General features: G+C 36.3%; 1 protein-coding gene across 3 annotated transcripts in view; it reads left to right on the top strand.

Moving 5' to 3' along the window:
* Positions 1-22,733, top strand: part of ARHGAP24 (Rho GTPase activating protein 24) — a 514,100-nt gene that overhangs the window by 221,819 nt on the left and 269,548 nt on the right. For all 3 annotated transcript variants that reach the window (XM_068542699.1, XM_068542700.1, XM_068542698.1), the window contains exon 3: positions 13,064-13,151. In XM_068542699.1, the coding sequence (XP_068398800.1) occupies positions 13,064-13,151 (88 nt within the window). The remainder of the gene's footprint in view (positions 1-13,063; positions 13,152-22,733) is intronic.

The following is a 22,733-nucleotide window of genomic DNA, read 5'->3' as shown; positions in this document are numbered from 1 at the left end:
CACTTTCACAGGTAACACCCTATTTTAATTAACTACACAGTATTTTACATTATTTAATAATTCCCTTGTTATTTAAAATGTATTTATGTATGGGTGGATGTATGTATTTCTTCCTTCATTAAAATGTAAGCTTCCTGGGAAGAGGGATATTGTCTACTTTCAATGCTGCTGTATCTTCAGCATGCAAAACATCATCTGACCTAGAGAGGAAATGCAACAATAATTCATGTTGCATTATGATTGTATCATTGTCAAGCTATCTGGCTTGCTGCATACTTGTGTTTTGTTACAGTGCTTTCTTTGTGTAGGAAATCAATGCATGTTAAAATAGCTATCAAAAAAACAACAACAATTTCTACTTAATGTAATTTTAGAAGTAGAAAGGCTGTTATACTAATTTTAACTATTGCAAAGTAAATTAGATTTTAATTGGATTACTACTTTGTCTCCAGTCGATCTGACAGAGGCATGGTGAAAATGAATACTTAGAATTGAAGCACTTTGCTTCTTAATCATAAAGCCAAGTCAAAAGTTTTAAGATAGAGAAAGAAATCAATGACATTTGAGTAGCTTGGGGCAGGAGCCAGGAAAACACATTGTATGATATTGTGTGAGAACAACTATGAAATCAGTAGAACTTCTGAGATTAAAAATATTAGACTATTAAATCCAAAAGTTTAGTCACTAATATTTTCCCTTGAAATTATTTTGCTAAGCAAGAAGAGTAGTTGTTTGCCAAGGAAAGACAAAATTAAATTAAAAATATTCACACACACATTATCAAAGAAATTTGGATATGAAACAAAAATGTTTTAAAATTGTGCCTATGCTCATACTCCCTTCAGGTCCTTAGTTCCAGGTTGTCTTAGCACATCTAGAATAACATGTGTAGAGCCCACCAGATATATCTTTAACACTTTGAGTGAATTAACTCAAACTCAAACATAAAAAGGTTTATTTTTATATCAAAAAAGTAATATCCTTGCAATGTAGAAATTCTAGAGAAAAAACAGTATGAAGAATATTTAAAGTTTTAACTGTATATAGTGTTAGTGTTTTTGTTTTTTTTTTTTTGCCTGTGTTGGGTCTTCGTTTCTGTGCGAGGGCTTTCTCCAGTTGTGGCAAGTGGGGGCCACTCTTCATCGCAATGCGCGGGCCTCTCACTATCGCGCCTCTCCCGTTGCGGAGCACAGGCTCCAGACGCGCAGGCTCAGTAGCTGTGGCTCACGGGCCCAGTTGCTCTGGGGCATGTGGGATCTTCCCAGACCAGGGCTCGAACCCGTGAGCCCTGCATTAGCAGGCAGATTCTCAACCACTGCGCCACCAGGGAAGCCCCAGTGTTAGTATTTTTGTGAAACTTTTTCTTTGCGTATTATTTCCATTTTAAATTTAATTTCTGAGTAGATAAAACATTCATTTACTTTCAAAGTCAAAACTGTATTAAATGTTTACATTGAAAGTCTTACTTCCCATCCATCCTTATTCTCCACTCCACACACACACTCTCCCTATAGATAACTACTTTTCCTAACTGAAATATAGTTGATTTACAATATTATATTAGTTTCAGGTGTATAGCATGGTGATTCAATATTTTTATAGATTATACTCTATTTAAAGTTATTATAAATATTGGCTATATTTCCTGTGCTGTACAATATATCTTCATAGCTTATTTATTTTATACATAGTAGTTGGTACCACTTAGTCCCCTACCCCTGTGCTGCTCCTCTCCCCTGCCCTGTCCCCACTGATAGCCGCTAATTTGTTCTCTGTATCTATGAGTCTGCTTCTGTTTTGTTATATTCATTCATGTGTTTTATTTTTTGGATTCCACATATAAGTGATAACATGCAGTATTTGTCTTTCTCTGTCTCATTTATTTCACTAAGCATTACCCTCCAGGTCCATCCATGTTGTTGCAAATGGCAAAATTTCATTCTTTTCTATGGCTGAGTAGTACTCCATTGTGTGTGTGTGTGTCTGTGTATATATGCAACATCTTTTTTATCCATTCATCTGCTGATGGGCACTTAGGTTGCTTCCATGTCTTGGCTATTGTAAATAACGGTGCTGTGAACACTGGGGTGCATATATACAGATAACTACTTTGATTAGTGTCATGTATATTCTTCCTATGATTTTTATGTGAATAAAGCCAAATACATATATATGTTCTTGTTATTATTTCTTTATTATTTAAAATATAGCATACTGAATGCTTATTTCTAAATCGAGCTATCCTTCTTTCTCTTTATAATACATCCCATAGAGAACTATTAATATACGTATTCTCATATATATTCTTTAATAGATATAGCTTAATTTATTTTTTGTGGCTGCATAATATTCCATTACCCAGATATATCATCATTTATTTAACCAATTTTTCATTGATGGACACTAGAGTTGTTTCAAATCCTGTTATTACAAACAATGCTGTTTGTAAAACAAGTGACCTTGCAAACAAGCCATTTCTTATGTGTGTGGGTGTGATAAATAGTACCAGTGTGCCCTCTGTATAAATTTTACCATTTTGCCCTCCTACCACCAGTGGATGAGAGTAATGTTTTCCTTAGCAACAGACTATGTTGTCAAACTTTTGTAATTTTGCAAAAGCATATTATCTTTACAGAAATAAATATCACACTGTATTTACAATTTCAGCACTGTATTTTAAGGATTACATAGAACATAATTAATTGTAGGTCAAAGAAGTAGAAGCATGCCAATAAAAATAGGTGTCCAATAAGCCAAAGGAGATTTTTCATTTTAAAGTTCAAAATGCAAAAAGCAGCTGTGTGATTAAGTCCTACTTTGCCTTTTTCCTGTTAATGACTTTTTTCCTCTTAGTTGTACTTCTCAGTTTTAAGATTCAAATATATGGAAAGTTATTAAACCAACTATAAAATAATTTTACTTGGTTGTTAAAAAATTAGCATGATCACTTAATTCAGCATCCCAGATTATTTTGGTATTATAAATTTAGCTATTATACCGTTTCTTCCAAGGTTAAACGTAGGTCTTTTCCGCTTTACTTTTTAAACACACAAAGGGTTTATTAGTTGATTAAGATAAAGGGTTAAATGAAAGTTTTAATTATTAACAACTTTCTGGTCCATTTATAATGGCTTATTGGACCTTTCTCTTTAGGGTTCCAGATTTTCCCATAATAAACATTATATAGCTATCACTGTTTTTGCTGTTTATATTTCTTTCATAATGAGACATAAACTCAAAAACATGTTTTTTTCTTTTCGCTTCTCCTCCCATAGACTTTGCTTCAAACCTTTGGCATTTATCACCCTCTGAGCAGCTGACATTTATTTTTCTAATTGAGAAATAATAATAAATGTGGTAAAATAGCATATACTGTTGGACATGAAATAAAAGGTCAAGGTCCTAGTAACCAGTTGAGAGGGGTTAGCTGTTGAACTCAGTCATTTCTGAATAAGGACTCTTACTTAACCTTGCCACAGATATTCTGTCCTGGAATCCCAGGACATGAAGTGACACTGGTTTAATCAGTTCCTCCTATTGAGAGCAGAGGGTTGGATGAGGAGGGATTTTCTTTAGCTACCACCTATTTGAATGTCTTGCACACTGTGGATTCCCCCCTCAAATCACTGGCTAATTAAAATTTAGGCACCACTTACCAGCACTTGAGAATTAGCAGTGGACTCCTTTCAAAATGTCAGCTGTTTATAAGCTGCTCCCTAGGGGTCATTAGAAAGCTTATTTCAAAGTCTTTATATATATTTGTTTCCTTTGGCTGCTGTTACAAATTACCACAAATTTGTTGGCTTAAAACAACAGAAATTTATTCTCTCACAGTTCTGGAGTCCAGAAAGTCCAAACTCAAGGTGTAGGCAGGGCCAAACTCCCTTCAGAGGCTCTAGGATGGAACTTTCCAGCTTCTGGTGACAGCATTTCTTGGTTTGTGACTGTGTCATTCCAATCTTTGTCTCCCTTTTCTCGTCACCCTCTCCTCTGTGTGTGCAACAGATCTCCCTGTGTCGAGCTCTTGTAAAGGCACTTGGCATTGTACTTAAGGTCCACACAGATAATTCAGGATAATTCTCTGTTAGGATCCTTAACTTAATCATATCTGCAGAGACCGTTTTCCCAATAGAATAACATTCCCAGGTTCCAGGGATTAGGACCTGATATCTTCTAGTGGCCAATATTCAGAGTATTGTACTATATTTAGATATGTTCTCGAACTATCTTCCACAGTCCTTACCGCAAGGCAGTATAACTTTGAGACTCCAAAATGCTTCTATTCAACCCTGCCTTCTACTGTCATTTTTCTTTGCTTTAAAAGTATGTTTGTGTATTTTTCCTTAGTACACAGTAATACGTGCTCATTATTTTAACTTTTTAAAAAAAATAAGAAAAACTTAGCAAAATAAAAATTATTTATGACCTGGCTATCTGAAGATAATCTATACTAACATTCCATTTTTTCTAAGCATTTTGGCATTCTCAATACATAGTACATACTAAATATATGTTTAATGAATAAACAGGTAAGTGAATGAATGAATAAATCACACTGCAGCTTTCTATCATATAAAGAAAACTAGCTAAGGAAGTGGAGCTTGGATTTACAGAAGGTCAAATTGCATCTCTGCACTTCACCAGCTGCATGCCACTCAACTTATTTATGCTTCAATCTTCCTTCTGTAAAACGGACAGTGGTAATTGTACCTCCACACATGATATTCTAGAAGATTAAAATGTACATCAGAGTGCTGGCACACAGTAAGTCTCAGCAGATGGTTAGCTGTAATGATTCAAGATGGAAAAGGGGGATTTCACTCTGAAGGGAAGAATTTGGAGTAGAAATTGTTGGGGAATAGAGTTTGTGTCACAGTTGGATTTTTTTTCTTCCAATTACAATCTTACAAAAATGGCATGGGACACCTTAAGAAAGGTTGTGAGATAGGTGTTGTGGGAAAATTCTGGATGCTTGTGGTATCGCAAAGGGATTCATGTATTAGAAAAGCGTGAAAAAAGTAATTTCTAAGGTCTCTACCAATTTTGAGAGTGTAATTATAGAATTTTGGTTTTAGAATAATGTCTTCCTTTTTCCACATTTTCAGTCTGTTTTTTCCCCTGTAGTCAAGGAATTTCTCCATTGTCCAATTAATTAAAAACCTGTAGCTAGGACGGTAATGTCTGTGTTTCCAGGGAGAATGTTCATTTAGAAGGACCCCATCAGAGAAGAAATTCAAGAACTACCTCTGTTCTGTCCAGAGGGGGAGTTCACATGGGGCAAGGGATCCTTGTGTCTGAAAAGAAAGATTTAAAAGCTTTTAAATAAATTACATCAAAACACTGCACATATTTTTTTTTTTTTCTATCACAATTATTGCTATCCTGTTAGCCTCCTAGGATCTGAACATATGTAATAATGTTATGCAAATGCTGTTTTAAAATTAGAGTGAACCCAGAATGACAATGCTTCTCAAGTTCTTAATTTGCAGTTTAGAATATAAAGCATCAAGATGAGACATCTGTATAGAGAATTTATTTCTATTTATTCAGTACTTATAAAACAGTTATGCTAGTATGTTTATCATTGTTAATTTAAATAATAGTTTGGAAATACTACATGTATTACTTGCTCTGATGTGTTTCATTAGCTAAAAAAATAGTACATTTTACAGAGTGTACACTTCATTAATATTATGCCATTTTTTCCTATAACTCATAACACTGCTTAGGTCAGTGTTCCCCAAGCAGTTTGCACTGCAGAATTATTTTCATAGATCCTAAATTTGAACCAATTTGCAAGTCTCCCCTTCTATTATCTCCCTAGAAGCACCCCAGAAATCAATATAACTATTTCGGGGGCTAAGAAGAAACTCGATAACTATTTATAAACATTCTTCAAAATGCTTTAAGTAACAGTAATTGATTAGAAATAAGAACATGAATTGGGTTAATAATTAATACAAATAAGTATTTGGAATCTACTGTGCCAGTCTCTTTGCTAGGTACTTCCTGAGCTTTATTTCCCTCATGTATAAAATGAGAGACACGACACAGAGTCACGAGGCAAATGAATGATACTGTATAAGTAGAATACACATTTGCTTAGCAAAGTAATATATGGTCAAGAAATGTTAGCAATCATCATTATCAATATCATTTGGCTTTGCTGTTTGTTATTATGATTGCTAATTAGAGGTTTATTTGCTTTAATCTAGTCTTACAGACATGATAGTAAAAACTGACTTCAAATTTTCTAATTGGTTTACTTCCTTGTTCACTCAACTAGATGATAATACTAGCAGATGTATTTTGAACCTTTACTAGAATCATCCCATTATTTGGGGATTAGCAAAATATGGACCCAAAATATCTTGCAAACTTCTGGGATATAAGAAAGACTTTTTAAAATATTAAAAGCAACTAAAAATACTATGTACCCGGCATTTTTCTACAAACTACACATATATTAGTTCACAGTTATGAAGTAGGTTCTATTTTTATCCCATTTTAAGGATGAACATGAAGACTAGAAAGGATAAATATCTTGCCTGAAGTCACTTGGTTAATCGGTGGGAGAGTGGGTATCTGAACCTAGGCAGTTTGACTCCAGAATAAATTTACTTAACCACTGACTTCATTGTCATTGGTAGATTGGGATATGGCTGGAGCACTTGTGGATACAATTGTATGTCCTTTATAAGCATACAGCATCCTGTTTCCTTTTCATAAAAGGGGCTTATCTATAATAGGTTGGGTTTTTTGGTTTTCTTTTTTTTTTTTTTTTTTTTCAATTTTCTGCCTACCCTGAGTGATTCTCAGATCCAGGAGTACAAGGACATTATTGGACTTTCTAACCGTTACATTCTCTGTGCCTAAGACAGGGCCTGGCACATGCTGGGTGTTATTTAATAACTATTTATTGAATGAATTAATGAAGTTACTTGCTACAAAGAAGAAAATCACACCGATCTACACTATTAAAACCTAATCTATTTTACTCTAATAAACATTGTTGAGAAATATTTATTTCACCTTGATATCATTTGCAAACCTCTGTCTGGTCACATTAAAAATACACATATATTGTCAAGCTGAGACTTTGCCTTGTTCCTTGTGATGCTCATGACCATTGTTCATGCTGGAAAAAAATCTCATCATTGTGCTTATGAAACTAGCAAAGCTACTGCATATGCATACATTTTTCCAATCCAAATCCCAGAGAATAAGATCACCATGCTTACTTTCAACAGCATCTAGTCTTACCCCAATATCTTGCGGTTTTGGCTCAATGATCGGATATTAACTAAGAGAGGAGCTGCTTTTCTAATAGCAATTTTAGCTGAAAGCAAAATACTAGTATGGTTCTGAATTACGTTTCTTTTGCCAACTCTTAGTTGTCAACTGTAAAAAGAATTTAGCGTATTATTCCATTTTGAAGTTTTAAAGATGCTTTATAAAAGGGATATTCCCTATAGGGGAGAAAAATAAGTGTAATTCCATTCTGAATATGCTGATTAACTATTGCCATATAATTATTGCCATATGTAGTGAACGCCTGTCAAAAAGAGTACATCCCCTTTCTTGTACTTGAGCCTCTTCTCTCTGACCATCCAAAATTTGCAGTGAGGTATATTGAACATCATGGGTTAATATGCCCTTTGTTAAAAAACTCAAGAATATTTGCACCCTGGATATTTTGTCACTAAAGATCCCCAGCAAGAAATTGATGGCTCTACCTCAAAAGGTGTAATTGAAGAGTGTGTGGTAAAGAAATTATTTACAATTTCTTGGAAAGGTTACTGGAAACCAAAAGGATAGTGAAAAAGCTCTGGGGCTAAAAACCGGGAGGAACCCATTACCACTCTGGTCTACTGGAACCTGCAGAAGCCTGAAGGTCTAGGAGTTGTGGACTAAGATAGTCAATGCAACTAGGGTCAAATTGCTGCCTAGCATGGAGGGAGAGTTATCTTGGCTTGACTCTGGTGGCTTTCTGACTTCCTGCTGTGGCCTCAAAACCAACCTGAAGCCAGAGGTCAAGAAAGCCTGGTTTATGCAATTTGTAGAGATTAGTCTCCTAGGGTACAGAATAGAGTGATGGGTGGATAGAAGATCTCAAGGGCAAATAGAGAATACCCAGCATAGCTACTAACAGAAAAATTAAAGAATTGAGTTTGGGCTCAAGAGCATGGGCCTCATGGAGCTTGAATCTTCCTAATTTCCCATTTCTAACAAGAGGCATCACCTTTCTTTCAGATATACAGAAGAGAAAAACTGAAGTCATCTTGACTCTTCCTTCTTCATTCCCTGAGTTAAAGATATGACCAGTTTCTTTCATATTTCCTCAAAATAGATCTCTAATAATTCATCTCTAATGCAAATTTATGCCATTTCTACTGCTGACACCTTTATGTCTTGACTTTGCTCTCATGTCAAATTAATTGCTTTGTGGTAACAAACTTCTAAGAGGTGGTATTTTTAAATCTCCTGCTTTACTCAAGAACCTATTCTGGTTCTCAGCTGTCATGGACATCAAGTGCAACGTCCTCTGCCTAGGGTTCGACTTCCCACAGCATGTCCTCAACATCACCAAGAAGGCTTACTTCCTAATTATTCCTCCACATGAATCTTCTCCTTAGTCTAATGTGCTCTGCACATATGGTTCTAATTACTGTTTTGCTGATACTACGTCCTCCATTTGGGAAGATTACCCCTAGCTCACTAAATCTTAAAACCTTAACCTCCTTTAAAAAACATTTCCTTCATATTATCTATCTAACTAATCATACTGCCCTTATGGCACTCTCTTCTTAAACTTTTATTATATATATATTTTTTCAACCTACTTTGACACTCACTTGTTCAATAGTTATATACTGTTATTCTTCTATTGAGAGTAGAGTTTATTTCTTTCAAATACCTCACATCACCTGAGATAGTTCTAGAAATATTATCTGACATATGGTAGTGTCTCAATACATTATGTTTTAATCAGATGAGGTACTTGAATTATATTTGTTTATTAGTTGTTTGGTTGGTTGGTTAGTTTAGGGCAACTCTGGAAGAATTAACCAAACCCACCCAAACAGTGCGTATGTTTTGACTACTAATTTCTCGTATAGGTATTGTCCTAAAGAATAAGTTAAGGAGAAGTGCAAAGGTTTTGGATGTTCATGGAAATGTTATATGTAATAACAGTTACAAAAAATCATAAACACTTTATAATAATAAAGGATGTGATAGTATGCATATTCGAGCAAGTAATGTACTATGCTATTCAGCTTTTTTAAATGATGTAGATTATTAAATTGACATAATAACAATATATGACTTAAGTTTTGAAGCAGATAATAAATATTTTTACTACTATTTTTGTAAAAATAACTGTGTATGTTAATACACACATATACATAAATACATACAAATATGGATAGGTGGGGGCTTCCCTGGTGGCGCAGTGGTTGAGAATCTGCCAGCTAATGCAGAGGACACGGGTTCGAGCCCTGGTCTGGGAAGATCCCACATGCCGCGGAGCAACTGGGCCCGTGAGCCACAACTACTGAGCCTGCGCGTCTGGAGCCTTTGCTCCGCAACAAGAGAGGCCCGCGCACCGCGATGAAGAGTGGCCCCCGCTTGCCGCAACTGGAGAAAGCCCTCGCACAGAAACGAAGACCCAACACAGTCAAAAATAAATAAATTAATTAATTTTTAAAAAATATGAATAGGTGTATATGGTGTTAATATTGGTTATCTATGGTGATGGGTAAATTATAGATTTTTGTTTGTTTGTTTATGTGCATTTTCTGACAATGTATACACTGCAAAATACTTAGAAGATAGCTATCACAATTAACACCCTTCTCTTAGTTATAGATATTAACTCCTTTGTTTCTATACAAGGTGATCAAGTTAGTTGTTTCAATTAAATGACTTTATTTTACTTACTGAATAACTTAATGAACTAACCACAGAAAGGGTTTGGCAATTGCAGTATACCCTGCCCTAAACATTGCCTACTGACAAGTAAACTATTATTTTTGCATCACAATTTGTTTGGAAAACTGTCAAAATATAAATATAATATCAAATTTGAAAATGAAAATGAAAATTTCAGCCAGAAGTAGCTATTTCTCATCTACAAAAAAGACAACAAAGGATAGCATTACTCTGTCTTTTAATTATCAAGTGAAGTTGATTGGGATTTCATAGAGGGGAATAGTTTATGTAGAAGAGTGGCTTGAATTCAACTTATAGGACATATGTACAGTTTAAGATCCTAAATAGAGCCTGAAGACATAGAATTAAATATGAGTCATACGTGTATACATACAAACATACATGCATGCAGAAATGAATGTTGTGTCTATCTAGAAGGTTAGATGGTATGTTCTAAAACTGAGCTAAATCACACATTTAATTATTTCACAAAAGCATTTCAGGAAGTAAAATAAACTAGTAATTGAAACAACTGATTTTATTACTCTGTATAAACCGCTCTATAAATGGTCTTAATTATAATGAATATTTTCAAAGTCTTAGTAATCTTTAACTTATTAAAAAAATACCAGTAAGTAGAATGGAATCCATAGGCAAGAGAACACTAGATATGATGAGAAGTAGGAAATTTTACTTCCTGGAGGAGGAAAACAAAGGCAGTACTTCCAACACCTCACCTTGTAAGGTGCAGACAGATGGGGAGGTACCCTTCTAACCTCTAATTCCTTAGGTTTTAGTTAGGGAGTGCTATGCTTTATCACTCTAAGCCCAGAAGGAGGGACAAATATAATGACGATAATATTCTCTGCCAAACCAGGCAGAATGAAAGCTGTGTAAAATATTATTTGAGCTAAATATTGCTTCAAGCTGGGAAAATGGACAATATAATACAGTGGACAAGAATATAGGCTTTTGAATCCAGCTTGCTTGGTTTTGAATACTAGGTTTACTGTACTAACAGTACTCATTCACTCAGCAATACCCTTTTTTTAAACATTAACCTTATGCCAGGTGAAGTGCTAGGCTTTGGCGGTAGCTTAGGGTAAAAAACATGCATTATATTTGCTCTTTGATAGTTTAATGATAGAGATAAACATTAATTAAATAATCTTACAAATAACATAATTACATACACTGGTAAATCAGTCTAAGGAAAATTCAGGAAGCTATGCAAGTATATTTTAGATGTAGTCAATCTGAAAAATTGGTATAAAACAACGAGAGAAAGAATGTAGTCCTAAGGTAAATGAGAGCATGATGCCATTTATAGAAGGGCAATTGACTAGATCATAGACAGCATTGAAAGTGTAAGAGTGGAAAAATTAGTTTAGAGATGTAGGTGGAGCCAGACCTCCCAGAGCTTTATTCTAAGACAAAGGAAAGCCATTGGAGATTTTTAAGCAGGAAAGTTGCAAGATCAAATTTCTGTTTCTAAAGATCACTCTGACCACCTTAAGGAAAAAGAATGGATTAAAAGATGTTCCAGTATTGAGGGGAATTTAATGAATGGGTATTTGAAACATTCCAGATAAGGAGACAACAGTCTCTTGGACTAGGGCGTGGTGGTAGTAAAGATACAGTAGAATAGAGATAATGACTGCTACGTTTCTGGCTTTTGCAACTGATTGCAAGATGGTGCTGAGTTAGGGAATACATAAATAGGACCTGAATTAATTGCATTTTAATTTGACTAAGTTTAGTTTAAGATGCTTTTGAGATATCCAAATGGAAATGTCAAATAAGCTCTTGGATATAGAGGTCTGGAGGTCCGAGAGTCCTGGGTTTGAAATATTAATCTGATATTCTTTGCTTTATGGTTTAATAAAGTCACAATCATGGATGAGATAGCTTGGAGAAAGAATGTATAAAGTCAGAAGAGAAGGAATCATTGAATAAATCTCCGAAAAACTCCAATTTTTTTTAAAATTTTTTTTATTTATTTATATTTATTTTTTTGGCTGTGTTGGGTCTTCGTTTCTGTGCGAGGGCTTTCCTCTAGTTGCGGCAAGCGGGGGCCACTCTTCATCGCGGTGCGCGGGCCTCTCACTATCGCAGCCTCTCTTGTTGCAGAGCACAGGCTCCAGACGCTCAGGCTCAGTAGTTGTGGCTCACGGGCCCAGTTGCTCCGCGGCATGTGGGATCTTCCCAGACCAGGGCTCGAACCCGTGTGCCCTGCATTAGCAGGCAGATTCTCAACTGCTGCGCCACCAGGGAAGCCCCAAAACTCCAATATTTAAAGGCCAATTAGAGCCAGCAAAAGTGACTCAGCCAACAGAAAAGTAAGAGGAAAACCTGGAAAAAACCGAGACACCAAGGAAAGAAGGCACTTCAAGAAAGAGTAGTTAATAGTGCTGGATGCTCCTGAGAAGCCATGTTCATTGAGGACTGAAAATTGTCCAGCAAACAGCTTGTGAGAGTCATGTAATTGGAATTATGAGTGCACAAACCAAGCTGCAGTGGATCTATATGAGGAAATATATTCAGTGTAGACAACTCTTTGCTAAGGAAGGAAAAAAAAAATGAAATGAGAACTGGAGTGGGAGGTGGAGTCAAAGTAACTTTTTAAATAGGATCGACTTTTAAATATGTCTCTGTGCTGATGAAAATGATGCACTAAAGAGAAGAAAATCCAACTGAAAAGAGAGGGGATAATCAAGAGAAGGCTATGGCAGCATTGGCTAAGTTATTGAATGTCTCTGCCTTGGTTTTCACAGCTGTAAAATGGGGAAAAATAATACCTACCTTATAAGATTATTCTAACAAATAATATTATGTTGGTTGAATGCTCAGTAAAAATTTTCAGCACACAGAATACATTTAATAAATTGGTGCATAAAATGAACTCAGCATCTAACACAGTGTTTTGTATATATTAGGTGCTCAACAAATATTCGTTAAATGTTGAATGAATATGATGCTGTTACATGATTTTGGACTAGATGGGAATATAAATGAGTCTGATGCATATTACTGTATCCTGGGTTACATATGCACCTTGGATGTTCACTGATGATGATGATATTCAATATTTGCCATCTGATATTGATGTTTGGGGCATTTGTGTTCACAGGGTACTATTTTTCTGCCTGGAAATAAAGTCCTTGAACATCCCTGCAATGAAGAGAGCCCAGGGAAATTCCTTTTTGAAGTAGTTCCAGGTAAGATATTTTTCTGCTTTGATTCAGCTATTGCCATTCCATGTTGGTAAAGGTGAAGACAGGTCAGACAGCCTTTATTTTTCTTGAGTCATGGCTAAGAACATAAATTTGATGAGGCAAGGGTCAACGTTGGTTAGTATTTACACAGATAATGATTCCAGGTTTGTACACTGGTACGAATGAACACATGTACACACTTACACGTGGCCACGTGACTATTGGATTTCCATTTGTCCATGAGACTCCAGAGCTGACCAGAAGTCATGACACAGCACTTGTTAGGGACTATTGGAGACAAAGGTGATTTTACAGTGCTCTTGTGGTATGAAATTTGACCAGGTGTTCCAGGTAGAATGCCTTGTCCAGCTGATTCACTGTCATATTTTCTTACAAAACTGTGTCTTTAAGGAGTCTTTGCTATAAAAACAAAACAAAACAAAAACCCTCCTTCGATGACTGACCAAGGATTGCAGTTCTGTACCTCATCTTCATTCACAACCAACCACTTCCACATGTTTGGCTGGTAGCATTGAGGATGTCTCTGCCAAGTCATCAGATCCTGCAGTTACATTTCTTCAACATCTGTTCATTTTTTTTAGTCATCTGCATCCACCCCTCTCAGAATACCTGATCTCCACTTAAGTCTTTGACTCACCCAGCAACACTCTTTTCAAGGCTGTGATCTACTTCTTTGATCAGTTCATTAGCCCTTCTTTAACACTTGGTGTAAGAAAAAGGGAGTTAGAAACGTGGTTTTCATGGCTTTGGCTCTGACTGACCCAGTTAATGTGATATTAACATTGATTTAATCACAGCCTAGGGTGAGTGTGAATTTATTTGGGTGACTAATATGTAATGCATATCAACAATGCCAGTACAAAGGCAGTCAATAAAACATTTTCCCCAGATTTGTAAGTGCTAAGAATCTAAAATGTGAAAGCATATTTTTTCCCCTCAATGAAAACAGCTGTAGCTCTGGGTTCATCTGGCTCACAATGGAATCCATGACTAAATGTTAATTAATGCAGCTGAAGTGCAGAAAGCTTAGTCGGATGCATTGTGTTGTTTCCCCCCAGGGAGAACATATTGTAGGAAACCTGAATCTTGTTTGCTCTATTAAAATCTTTTTATACTTACTTCTTAGTGGAATACCCTATATGGAACCAAATTCCAGATGTTGCAAAGTCTTTGAAGTATCAGTAGAGGAAATTTCTTTCACTGTTTATTCTCAGACATTAGACCTGTGGGCTTTGAAATGAGCATGGTATTAAACTGACAGCTTTGATTCTGTATCTTCAATAACACTAAAGGTCTACTTTCCCATGCAGTCTACTAAATGTGTAGAGATTTCACTTTTTGGGGAAGATGTTCTGATATACTGTAGGTAGATATTGTCAAGACTGTTCTCAGAAGAGCTGTGTCTTCAAGCCCATGAAATCACAAAACCTCCCCTCCAAGGTTGCAGTTCTTGGGTATGTGTTTCAAGTGCAATGCATATGATATAATGGCTTTTAATGAGCAAAGCTTAAGGGGTTTATGACCTTGTGCTGTAGAATCTGAAGACTGCCATTCCAAAAAGATTTTTTTTTTTCTCAAGGAAGTTCAGGTTGGCTGCAATAATTATGGAAATAAACATATCAATACTATGCCCATAGCTCATTTGAAAAGATGCTTTCTGAATCATTAATACAATATGTAGTAGCTTCTAAATTAGGTTTTATAATTCTGAATCATCTTATCGAGTGACAAGAGAACTGTGCCAAATGCTTCTTTAAAGAGAGAATTGGAAAAACACAATGGCTGCATTGAGAATCCAGTGTTTGTGCCATGAATCTTAGTCATCAGGGTTTTTGGTGTGTCCCTAACATTAGGATGGAATTTCCAGGCAAATGTTTCTGTATTTGTATGAGGATGTGGGGATTGGTATCACATGATTTTAACCAATTTTTGCAAAATCAAGATTACTTAGGGCTTTTTGCACCAGAAACTCTGGTCGGAAAGACTGGGGCAAGGCATCTGCATGCAGCACCCTGTGAGCAAGTGAAGCTAAACTAAGCACAATGGAAAATAGGACTTTTCATTCCTGGCCCTGCTTCACCTGTATACATGGGTGAACCCGTGTTGTGCAGCAGAACTAGAAAGAAACACTCATCCTTCCGGAAGCACCAGCCATGTGGCTGACAGGGTCTTGGTGCTCTGGCCTGGTGTCAGGCCTGAGCCTCTGAAGTGGGAGAGCCGAGTTCAGGACATTGGACCACCAGAGACATCCCGGCCCCGTGTAATATCAATCAGCGAGACCTCTCACAGAGATCACCATCTCAATGCTAAGACCCAGCTCCACCCAACAGCCAGCAAGCTCCAGTGCTGGATGCCCCATGCCAAACGACTAGCAAGACAGGAACACAACCCCACCCATTAGCAGAGAGGCTGCCTAAAATCATAATAAGTTCACAGACACCCCAAAACACACCACCTGAGGCAGCCCTGCCCACCATAAAGACAAGATCCAGCCCTACCCACCAGAACACAGGCAACAGTCCCCTCCACCAGGAAGCCTACACAAGCCACTGAAACAACCTCACCCACTGGGGGCAGACACCAAACAATGGGAACTACAAACCTGCAGCCTGCAAAAAGGAGACCCCAAACACAGTAAGTTAAACAAAATGAGAAGACAGAGAAATATGCAGCAGATGAAGGAGCGAGGTAAAAACCCACCAGACCAAACACATGAAGAGGAAATAGGCAGTCTACCTGAAAAAGAATTCAGAGTAATGATAGTAAAGATGATCCAAAATCTTGGAAATAGAATGGAGAAAATACAAGAAATGTTTAACAAAGACCTAGAAGAACTAAAGAGCAAACATAAAATGATGAACACAATAAATGAAATTAAAAATTCTCTAGAAGGAATCAATAGCAGAATAATTGAGGAAGAAGAATGAATAAGTGACTTGGAAGATAAAATAGTGGAAATAACTACCACAGAGCAGAATAAAGAAAAAAGAATGAAAAGAATTGAGTACAGTCTCAGAGACTTCTGGAAGAACATTAAATGCACCAACATTCGAATTATAGGGGTCCCAGAAGAAGAAGAGAAAAAGAAAGGGTCTGAGAAAATATTTGAAGAGATTATAGTTCAAAACTTACCTAGGGCTTCACTGGTGGCAGAGTGGTTGAGAATCTGCCTGCCAATGCAGGGGACACGGGTTCAAGCCCTGGTCTGGGAAGATCCCACATGCCGTGGAGAAACTGGGCCCGTGAGCCACAACTACTAAGCCTGCGCATCTGGACCCTGTGCTCCGCAACAAGAGAAGCCGCGATAATGAGAGGACTGCGCACCACGATGAAGGGTGGCCCCCACTTGCCACAACTGGAGAAAGCCCTCTCACAGAAATGAAGACCCAACACAGCCATAAATAAATAAATAAATAATTTTTTTAAAAAACAACTTACCTAACGTGGGAAAGGAAATAGTCAACCAAGTCCAGGACGTGCAGAGTCCCATACAGGTTAAATCCAAGGAGAAGCATGCCAAGAAACATATTCAAACTATGAAACATTAAATACAAAGAAAAACTATTAAAAGCAGCAGGGGAAAAGCAACAAATAACATACAAGGGAATCCCCATAAGGTTAACAGCTGATCTTTCAGCAAAAACTCTGCAAGACAGAAGGGAGTGGCAGGACATATTTAAAGTGATGAAAGGGAAAAACCTACAACCAAGATTACTCTACCCAGCAAGGATCTCATTCAGATTCGACAGAGAAATTAAAACCTTTACAGACAAGCAAAAGCTAAGAGAATTCAGCACCACCAAACCAGCTTTACAACAAATGCTAAAGGAACTTCTCTAGGCAGGAAACACAAGAGAAGGAAAAGACCTATAAAAACAAACCCAAAACAATTAGAAAATGGTAATAGGAACATACATATTGATAATTACCTTAAATGTAAATGGATTAAGTGCTCCAACCAAAAGACATAGACTGGCTGATGGATACAAAAACAAGACCTGTATATATGCTGTCTACAAGAGACCAGCTTCAGACCTAGGGACACATACAGACTGAATGTGAGGGGATGGAAAAAGATATTCCATGCAAATGGAAATCAAAAGAAAGCTGGAGTAGCAATTCTCATATCAGACAAAATAGACTTTAAAATAAAGACTATTACAAGACACAAAGAAGGACACTACATAATGATCAAGGCAAGGCATCAATCCAAGAAGAAGATATAACAATTGTAAATATTTATGCACCCAACATAGGAGCATCTCAATACATAAGGCAAATGCTAACATCCATAAAAGGGGAAATAGACAGTAGCACAATCATAGTAGGGGACTTTAACACCCCACTTTCACCAATGGACAGATCATCCAAAATGAAAATAAATAAGGAAACACAAGCTTTAAATGATACATTAAACAAGATGGATTTAATTGATATTTATAGGACATTCCATCCAAAAACAACAGAATACACTTTCTTCTCAAGTGCTCATGGAACATTCTCCAGGATAGATCATATGTTGGGTCACAAATCAAGCCTTGGTAAATTTAAGAAAATTGAAATCGTATCAAGTATCTTTTCTGACCACAACGCGATGAGACTAGATATCAATTACAGGAAAAAAAACTGTAAAAAATACAAACACACTGAGGCTAAACAATACTATATAACCAAGAGATCACTGAAGAAATCAAAGAGGAGATCAAAAAACGCCTAGCAAAAAATGACAATGAAAACACAACGACCCAAAACCTATGGGATGCAGCAAAAGCAGTTCTAAGAGGGGAGTTTATAGCAATATAATCCTACCTTAAGAAACAAGAAACATCTCAAATAAACAACCTAACCTTGCACCTAAAGCAATTAGAGAAAGAAGAACAAAAAAATCCAAAGTTAGCAAAAGGAAAGGAATCATAAATATCAGATCAGAAATAAATGAAAAAGAAAAGAAGGAAACAATAGCAAAGATCAATAAAACTAAAAGCTGATTCTTTGAGAAGATAAACAAAATTGATAAACCATTAGCCAGACTCATCAAGAAAAAAAGGGAGAAGACTCAAATCAACAGAATTAGAAATGAAAGTGGAGAAGTAACAACTGACACTGCAGAAATACAAAGGATCATGAGAGATTACTACAAGCAACTATATGCCAATAAAATGGACAACGTGGAAGAATGGACAAATTCTTAGAAAAGCACAACCTTCCAAGACGGAACCAGGAAGAAATAGAAAATATATACAACCAATCATAAGCACTGAAATTGGAGCTGTCATTAAAAATCTTCCAACAAACAAAAGCCCAGGACCAGATGGCTTCACAAACGAATTCTATCAAACATTTAGAGAAGAGCTAACACCTATCCTTCTCAAACTCATCCAATATATAGCAGAGGGAGGAACACTCCCAAACTCATTCTAGGAGGCCACCATCACCCTGATACCAAAGCCAGAAAAGATGTCACAAAAAAAGAAAACTATAGGGCAATATCATTGATGAACATAGATGCAAAAATCCTCAACAAAATACTAGCAAACAGAATCCAACAGCACATTAAAAGGATCATACACCATGATTAAGTGGGGTTTATCCCAGGAACGCAAGGATTCTTCAATATATTCAAATCAATCAATGTGATACACCATATTAACAAATTGAAGGAGAAAAACCATATGATCATCTCAATAGATGCAGAAAAAGCTTTTGACAAAATTCAACACCCATTTATGATAAAAACTTACAGAAAGTAGGCATAGTGGGAACCTACCTCAACATAATAAAGGACATATATGACAAACCCACAGCAAACATCATTCTCAGTGGTGAAAAACTGAAACTATTTCCTCTAATATCAGGAACAAGACAAGGTTGCACACTCTCACAGCTATTATTCAACATAGATTTTGAAGTTTTAGCCACAACAATCAGAAAAGAAAAAGAAATAAAAGGGTCCAAATCAGAAAACAAGACGTAAAACTGTCACTCTTTGCAGATTACATGATACTATACATAGAGAATCCTAAAGATGCTACCAGAAAACTACTAGAGCTAATCAGTGAATTTGGTAAAGTAGCAGGATACAAAATTAATGCACAGAAATCTCTTGCATTCCTATACACTAACAATGGAAAATCTGAAAGACAAATTAAGGAAACACTCCCTTTTAGCATTGCAACAAAAAGAATAAAATATCTAGGAATAAACCTACTTAAGGAGACCTGTATGCAGAAAACTATAAGACACTGATGAAAGAAATTAAAGACGATACAAACAGATGGAGAGATATACCATGCTCTTGGATTGGAAGAATCAACATTGTGAAAGTGACTATACTACCTAAAGCAATCTACAGATTCAACACAATCCCTATCAAACTACCACAGGCATTTTTCATAGAACTAGAACAAAAGATTTCACAATTTGTATGGAAACACAAAAGACCCCAAATAGCCAAAGCAATCTTGAGAAAGAAAAACGGAGCGGGAGGAATCAGGCTCCCTGACTTCAGACTATACTACAAAGCTGCAGTAATCAAGACAGTATGGGACTGTCACAAAAATAGAAATAGATCAATGGAACAAGATAGAAAGCCCAGAGATAAACCCACGCACATATGGTCACCTCATCTTTGATAAAGGAGGCAAAGATATACAGTAGAGAAAAGACAGTCTCTTCAATAAATGGTGCTGGGAAAACTGGACAGCTACATGTAAAAGAGTGAAATTAGAACACTCCCTAACTCCATACACAAAAATAAACTCAAAATGGATTAAAGACCTAAATGTAAGGCCAGATACTATAAAACTCTTAGAGGAAACCATAGGCAGAACACTCTATGACGTAAATCACAGCAAGATCCTTTTGACCCACCTCCTAGAGAAATGGAAATAAAAACAAAAATAAACATATTGGACCCAATGAAACTTAAAATCTTCTGCATAGCAAAGGAAACCATAAACAAGACAAAAGGACAACCCTGAGAATGGGAGAAAATATTTGCAAACAAAGCAGCTGACAAACAATTAATCTAAAAATATACAAGTAGCACATGCTACTCAATATCAGAAAAAAAAAACAAAAAAAACAACCAAATCCAAAAATGGGCAGAAGACTTAAATAGACACTTCTCCAAAGAGGATATATAGATTGCCAACAAACACATGAAAGGATGCTCAACATCACTAATCATTAGAGAAATGCAAATCAAAACTACAATGAGGTATCACCTCACACTGGTCAAAATGGCCATCATCAAAAAATCAACAAACAATAAATGCTGGAGAAGGTGCGGAGAAAAGGGAACCCTCTTGCACTGTTGGTGGGAATGTAAATTGATACAGCCACTATGGAAAATAGTATGGAGGTTCCTTAAAAAACTAAAAATAGAACTACCATACGACCTAGCAATCCCACTACTGGGCTCATACCCTGAGAAAACCATAATTCAAAAAGATACATGTCCCACAATGTTCATTGCAGCACTATTTGCACTAGCCAGGACATGGAAGCAGCCTAAGTGTCCATCGACAGATGAATGGATAAAGGAGATGTGGCATATATATACAATGAAGTAGTACTCGGCAAGAAAAATAAACGAAATTGAGTTATTTGTAGTGAGGTGGATGGACCTAGAGTCTGTCATACAGAGTGAAGTAAGTCAGAAAGAGAAAAACAAATACCGTATGCTAACGCATATATATGGAATCTTAAAAAAAAAAAAAAATGGTTCTGATGAACCTAGGGGCAGGGCAGGAATAAAGACACAGATATAGAGAATGCACTTGAGGACATCAGGAAGGGGAAGGGGAAGCTGGGATGAAGTGAGAGAGTAGCACTGACCTATATACACTACTAAATGTAAAATAGATAGCTAGTGGGAAACAGTTCCATCTCACAGGGGGATCAGCTCAGTGCTTTGTGACCACCTAGAGGGGTGAGATAGGCAGGGTGGGAGGGAGACGCAAGAGGGAGGGGGTATGTGGATATATGTATACATATAGCTGATTCACTTTGTTATACAGCAGAAACCAACACAACATTGTAAAGCAATTATACTCCAATAAAGATGTTAAAAAAAAAAAAAGATTACTTAGGGATAGCATGACACTCGATTTATCTTTGCAAATGAGAATGACAAGATAATATTTTCTAATTATTCCAATTGTGTGATAGTTTGACATAGAGAATCTGGAAAGTCCAAGAGTGTTTTCACTTGTCAGAAAATGCAGGAAACAGGAAGGATTGGAGAAATGTGGTCAATGCCTTGTATAGAACCTTCTGCGGGACTGCCTGTCTGCAGATCCTTGTAACACATACTTATTCTACACTGACTTTCTCTGTGGAATTCTGTCGATCACAACTTCTGAAATCTCATCCTGCAAATGATACTTAACATATGCAACACGATTCTGTCTTTATGGACAAATACCTCAAGCCCAACTACCCAAGGTATAATCAATGAAAAACGATGAATAGGATTAAATTCTTTAATCATATCTGCCTATAATGATTTCTAGCAAAAATGGCAAATACCTTCAGAAAGCTCTTTACCAAATATCCTAGCACTATATATATACACACACATTTGTGTATGAGTGTGTAGACTTGTATGTGTGTATATATATATATAACAAAATATATAATGTATATTTATATACACATTATATGTATATATCTTTAGCAACTATATATCTTTATAATTTTTCCATGTATGCTACTTTGTTTTGTTCCATTTTTGGTTTTGCTTTAGTCTGAAATGTCCTATGAAATTAAGTAATAATCATGTGTAAATTTGAAAGAAAACTCAAAATTTTCCAATAGAATTGACGGTTTCAGGTCTTTGTATAGTACTTAATTACATTTGGTTTTGTATAACATTTCTCTGCAGATTTTAGGCTTTTGTAAAAATCTATCTGAAAAAAAATTACCATAATTTAGGGTTAATTTCTTATAGAGTACTATCCCATGAAAGGAATTGTCTCTCTGAATAATGTCATGATTTATAGCATTTCACTCCAATTTTTTCCTATTTATCTGCTTGTTATTCAAAAAGGAGATGTGATCCAAATTGGCAAATTTGCAGACTTTGCTGTCAGACATGCCAAATTTTAGACTGGAGTGAGCTTTTATGGCCAAGTACTAAGCTTTGGGGAAATGTGGTTGAGGGAGAAATGTTGGCAGACCTTTAATGCATAGTCCTCGAAGAGGGAAAATGCAGTCGGTTTCTTTGCTTCTCAAAATGTTTTCTGTGCATGTTTCCCTTGTGATGTTAAAATAAAATAGAGTAATTAATGGAATGCTGATGTCTTAGCTTTCTTAGAAGAATAGCCTGCCAGAGGGAGAAGAAGTAGTGATTCAGAGACAGAGACAGGTAAAAAGAGATGAGGACGTATGTACTTCATATAGTTAAGAACCACGTCTATCTTCTCATTACTATATCCATAACACCTAGTACAGTATAATGCAAGGTGCCAAGTACTTATTGAAGTGTATATATTTACCAGGTTTATGGAGGAAAGTCAACCATATGAAATGGGTTTATTGTTGGCAGTAACTACTCCCGAC

The sequence above is a fragment of the Eschrichtius robustus genome, chromosome 4 (assembly GCF_028021215.1).
Source record: "Eschrichtius robustus isolate mEscRob2 chromosome 4, mEscRob2.pri, whole genome shotgun sequence".
NCBI lineage: Eukaryota > Metazoa > Chordata > Mammalia > Artiodactyla > Eschrichtiidae > Eschrichtius > Eschrichtius robustus.
Note: the sequence above shows the minus strand (reverse complement) of the source record. Positions and strands in the feature narration are given on the sequence as shown.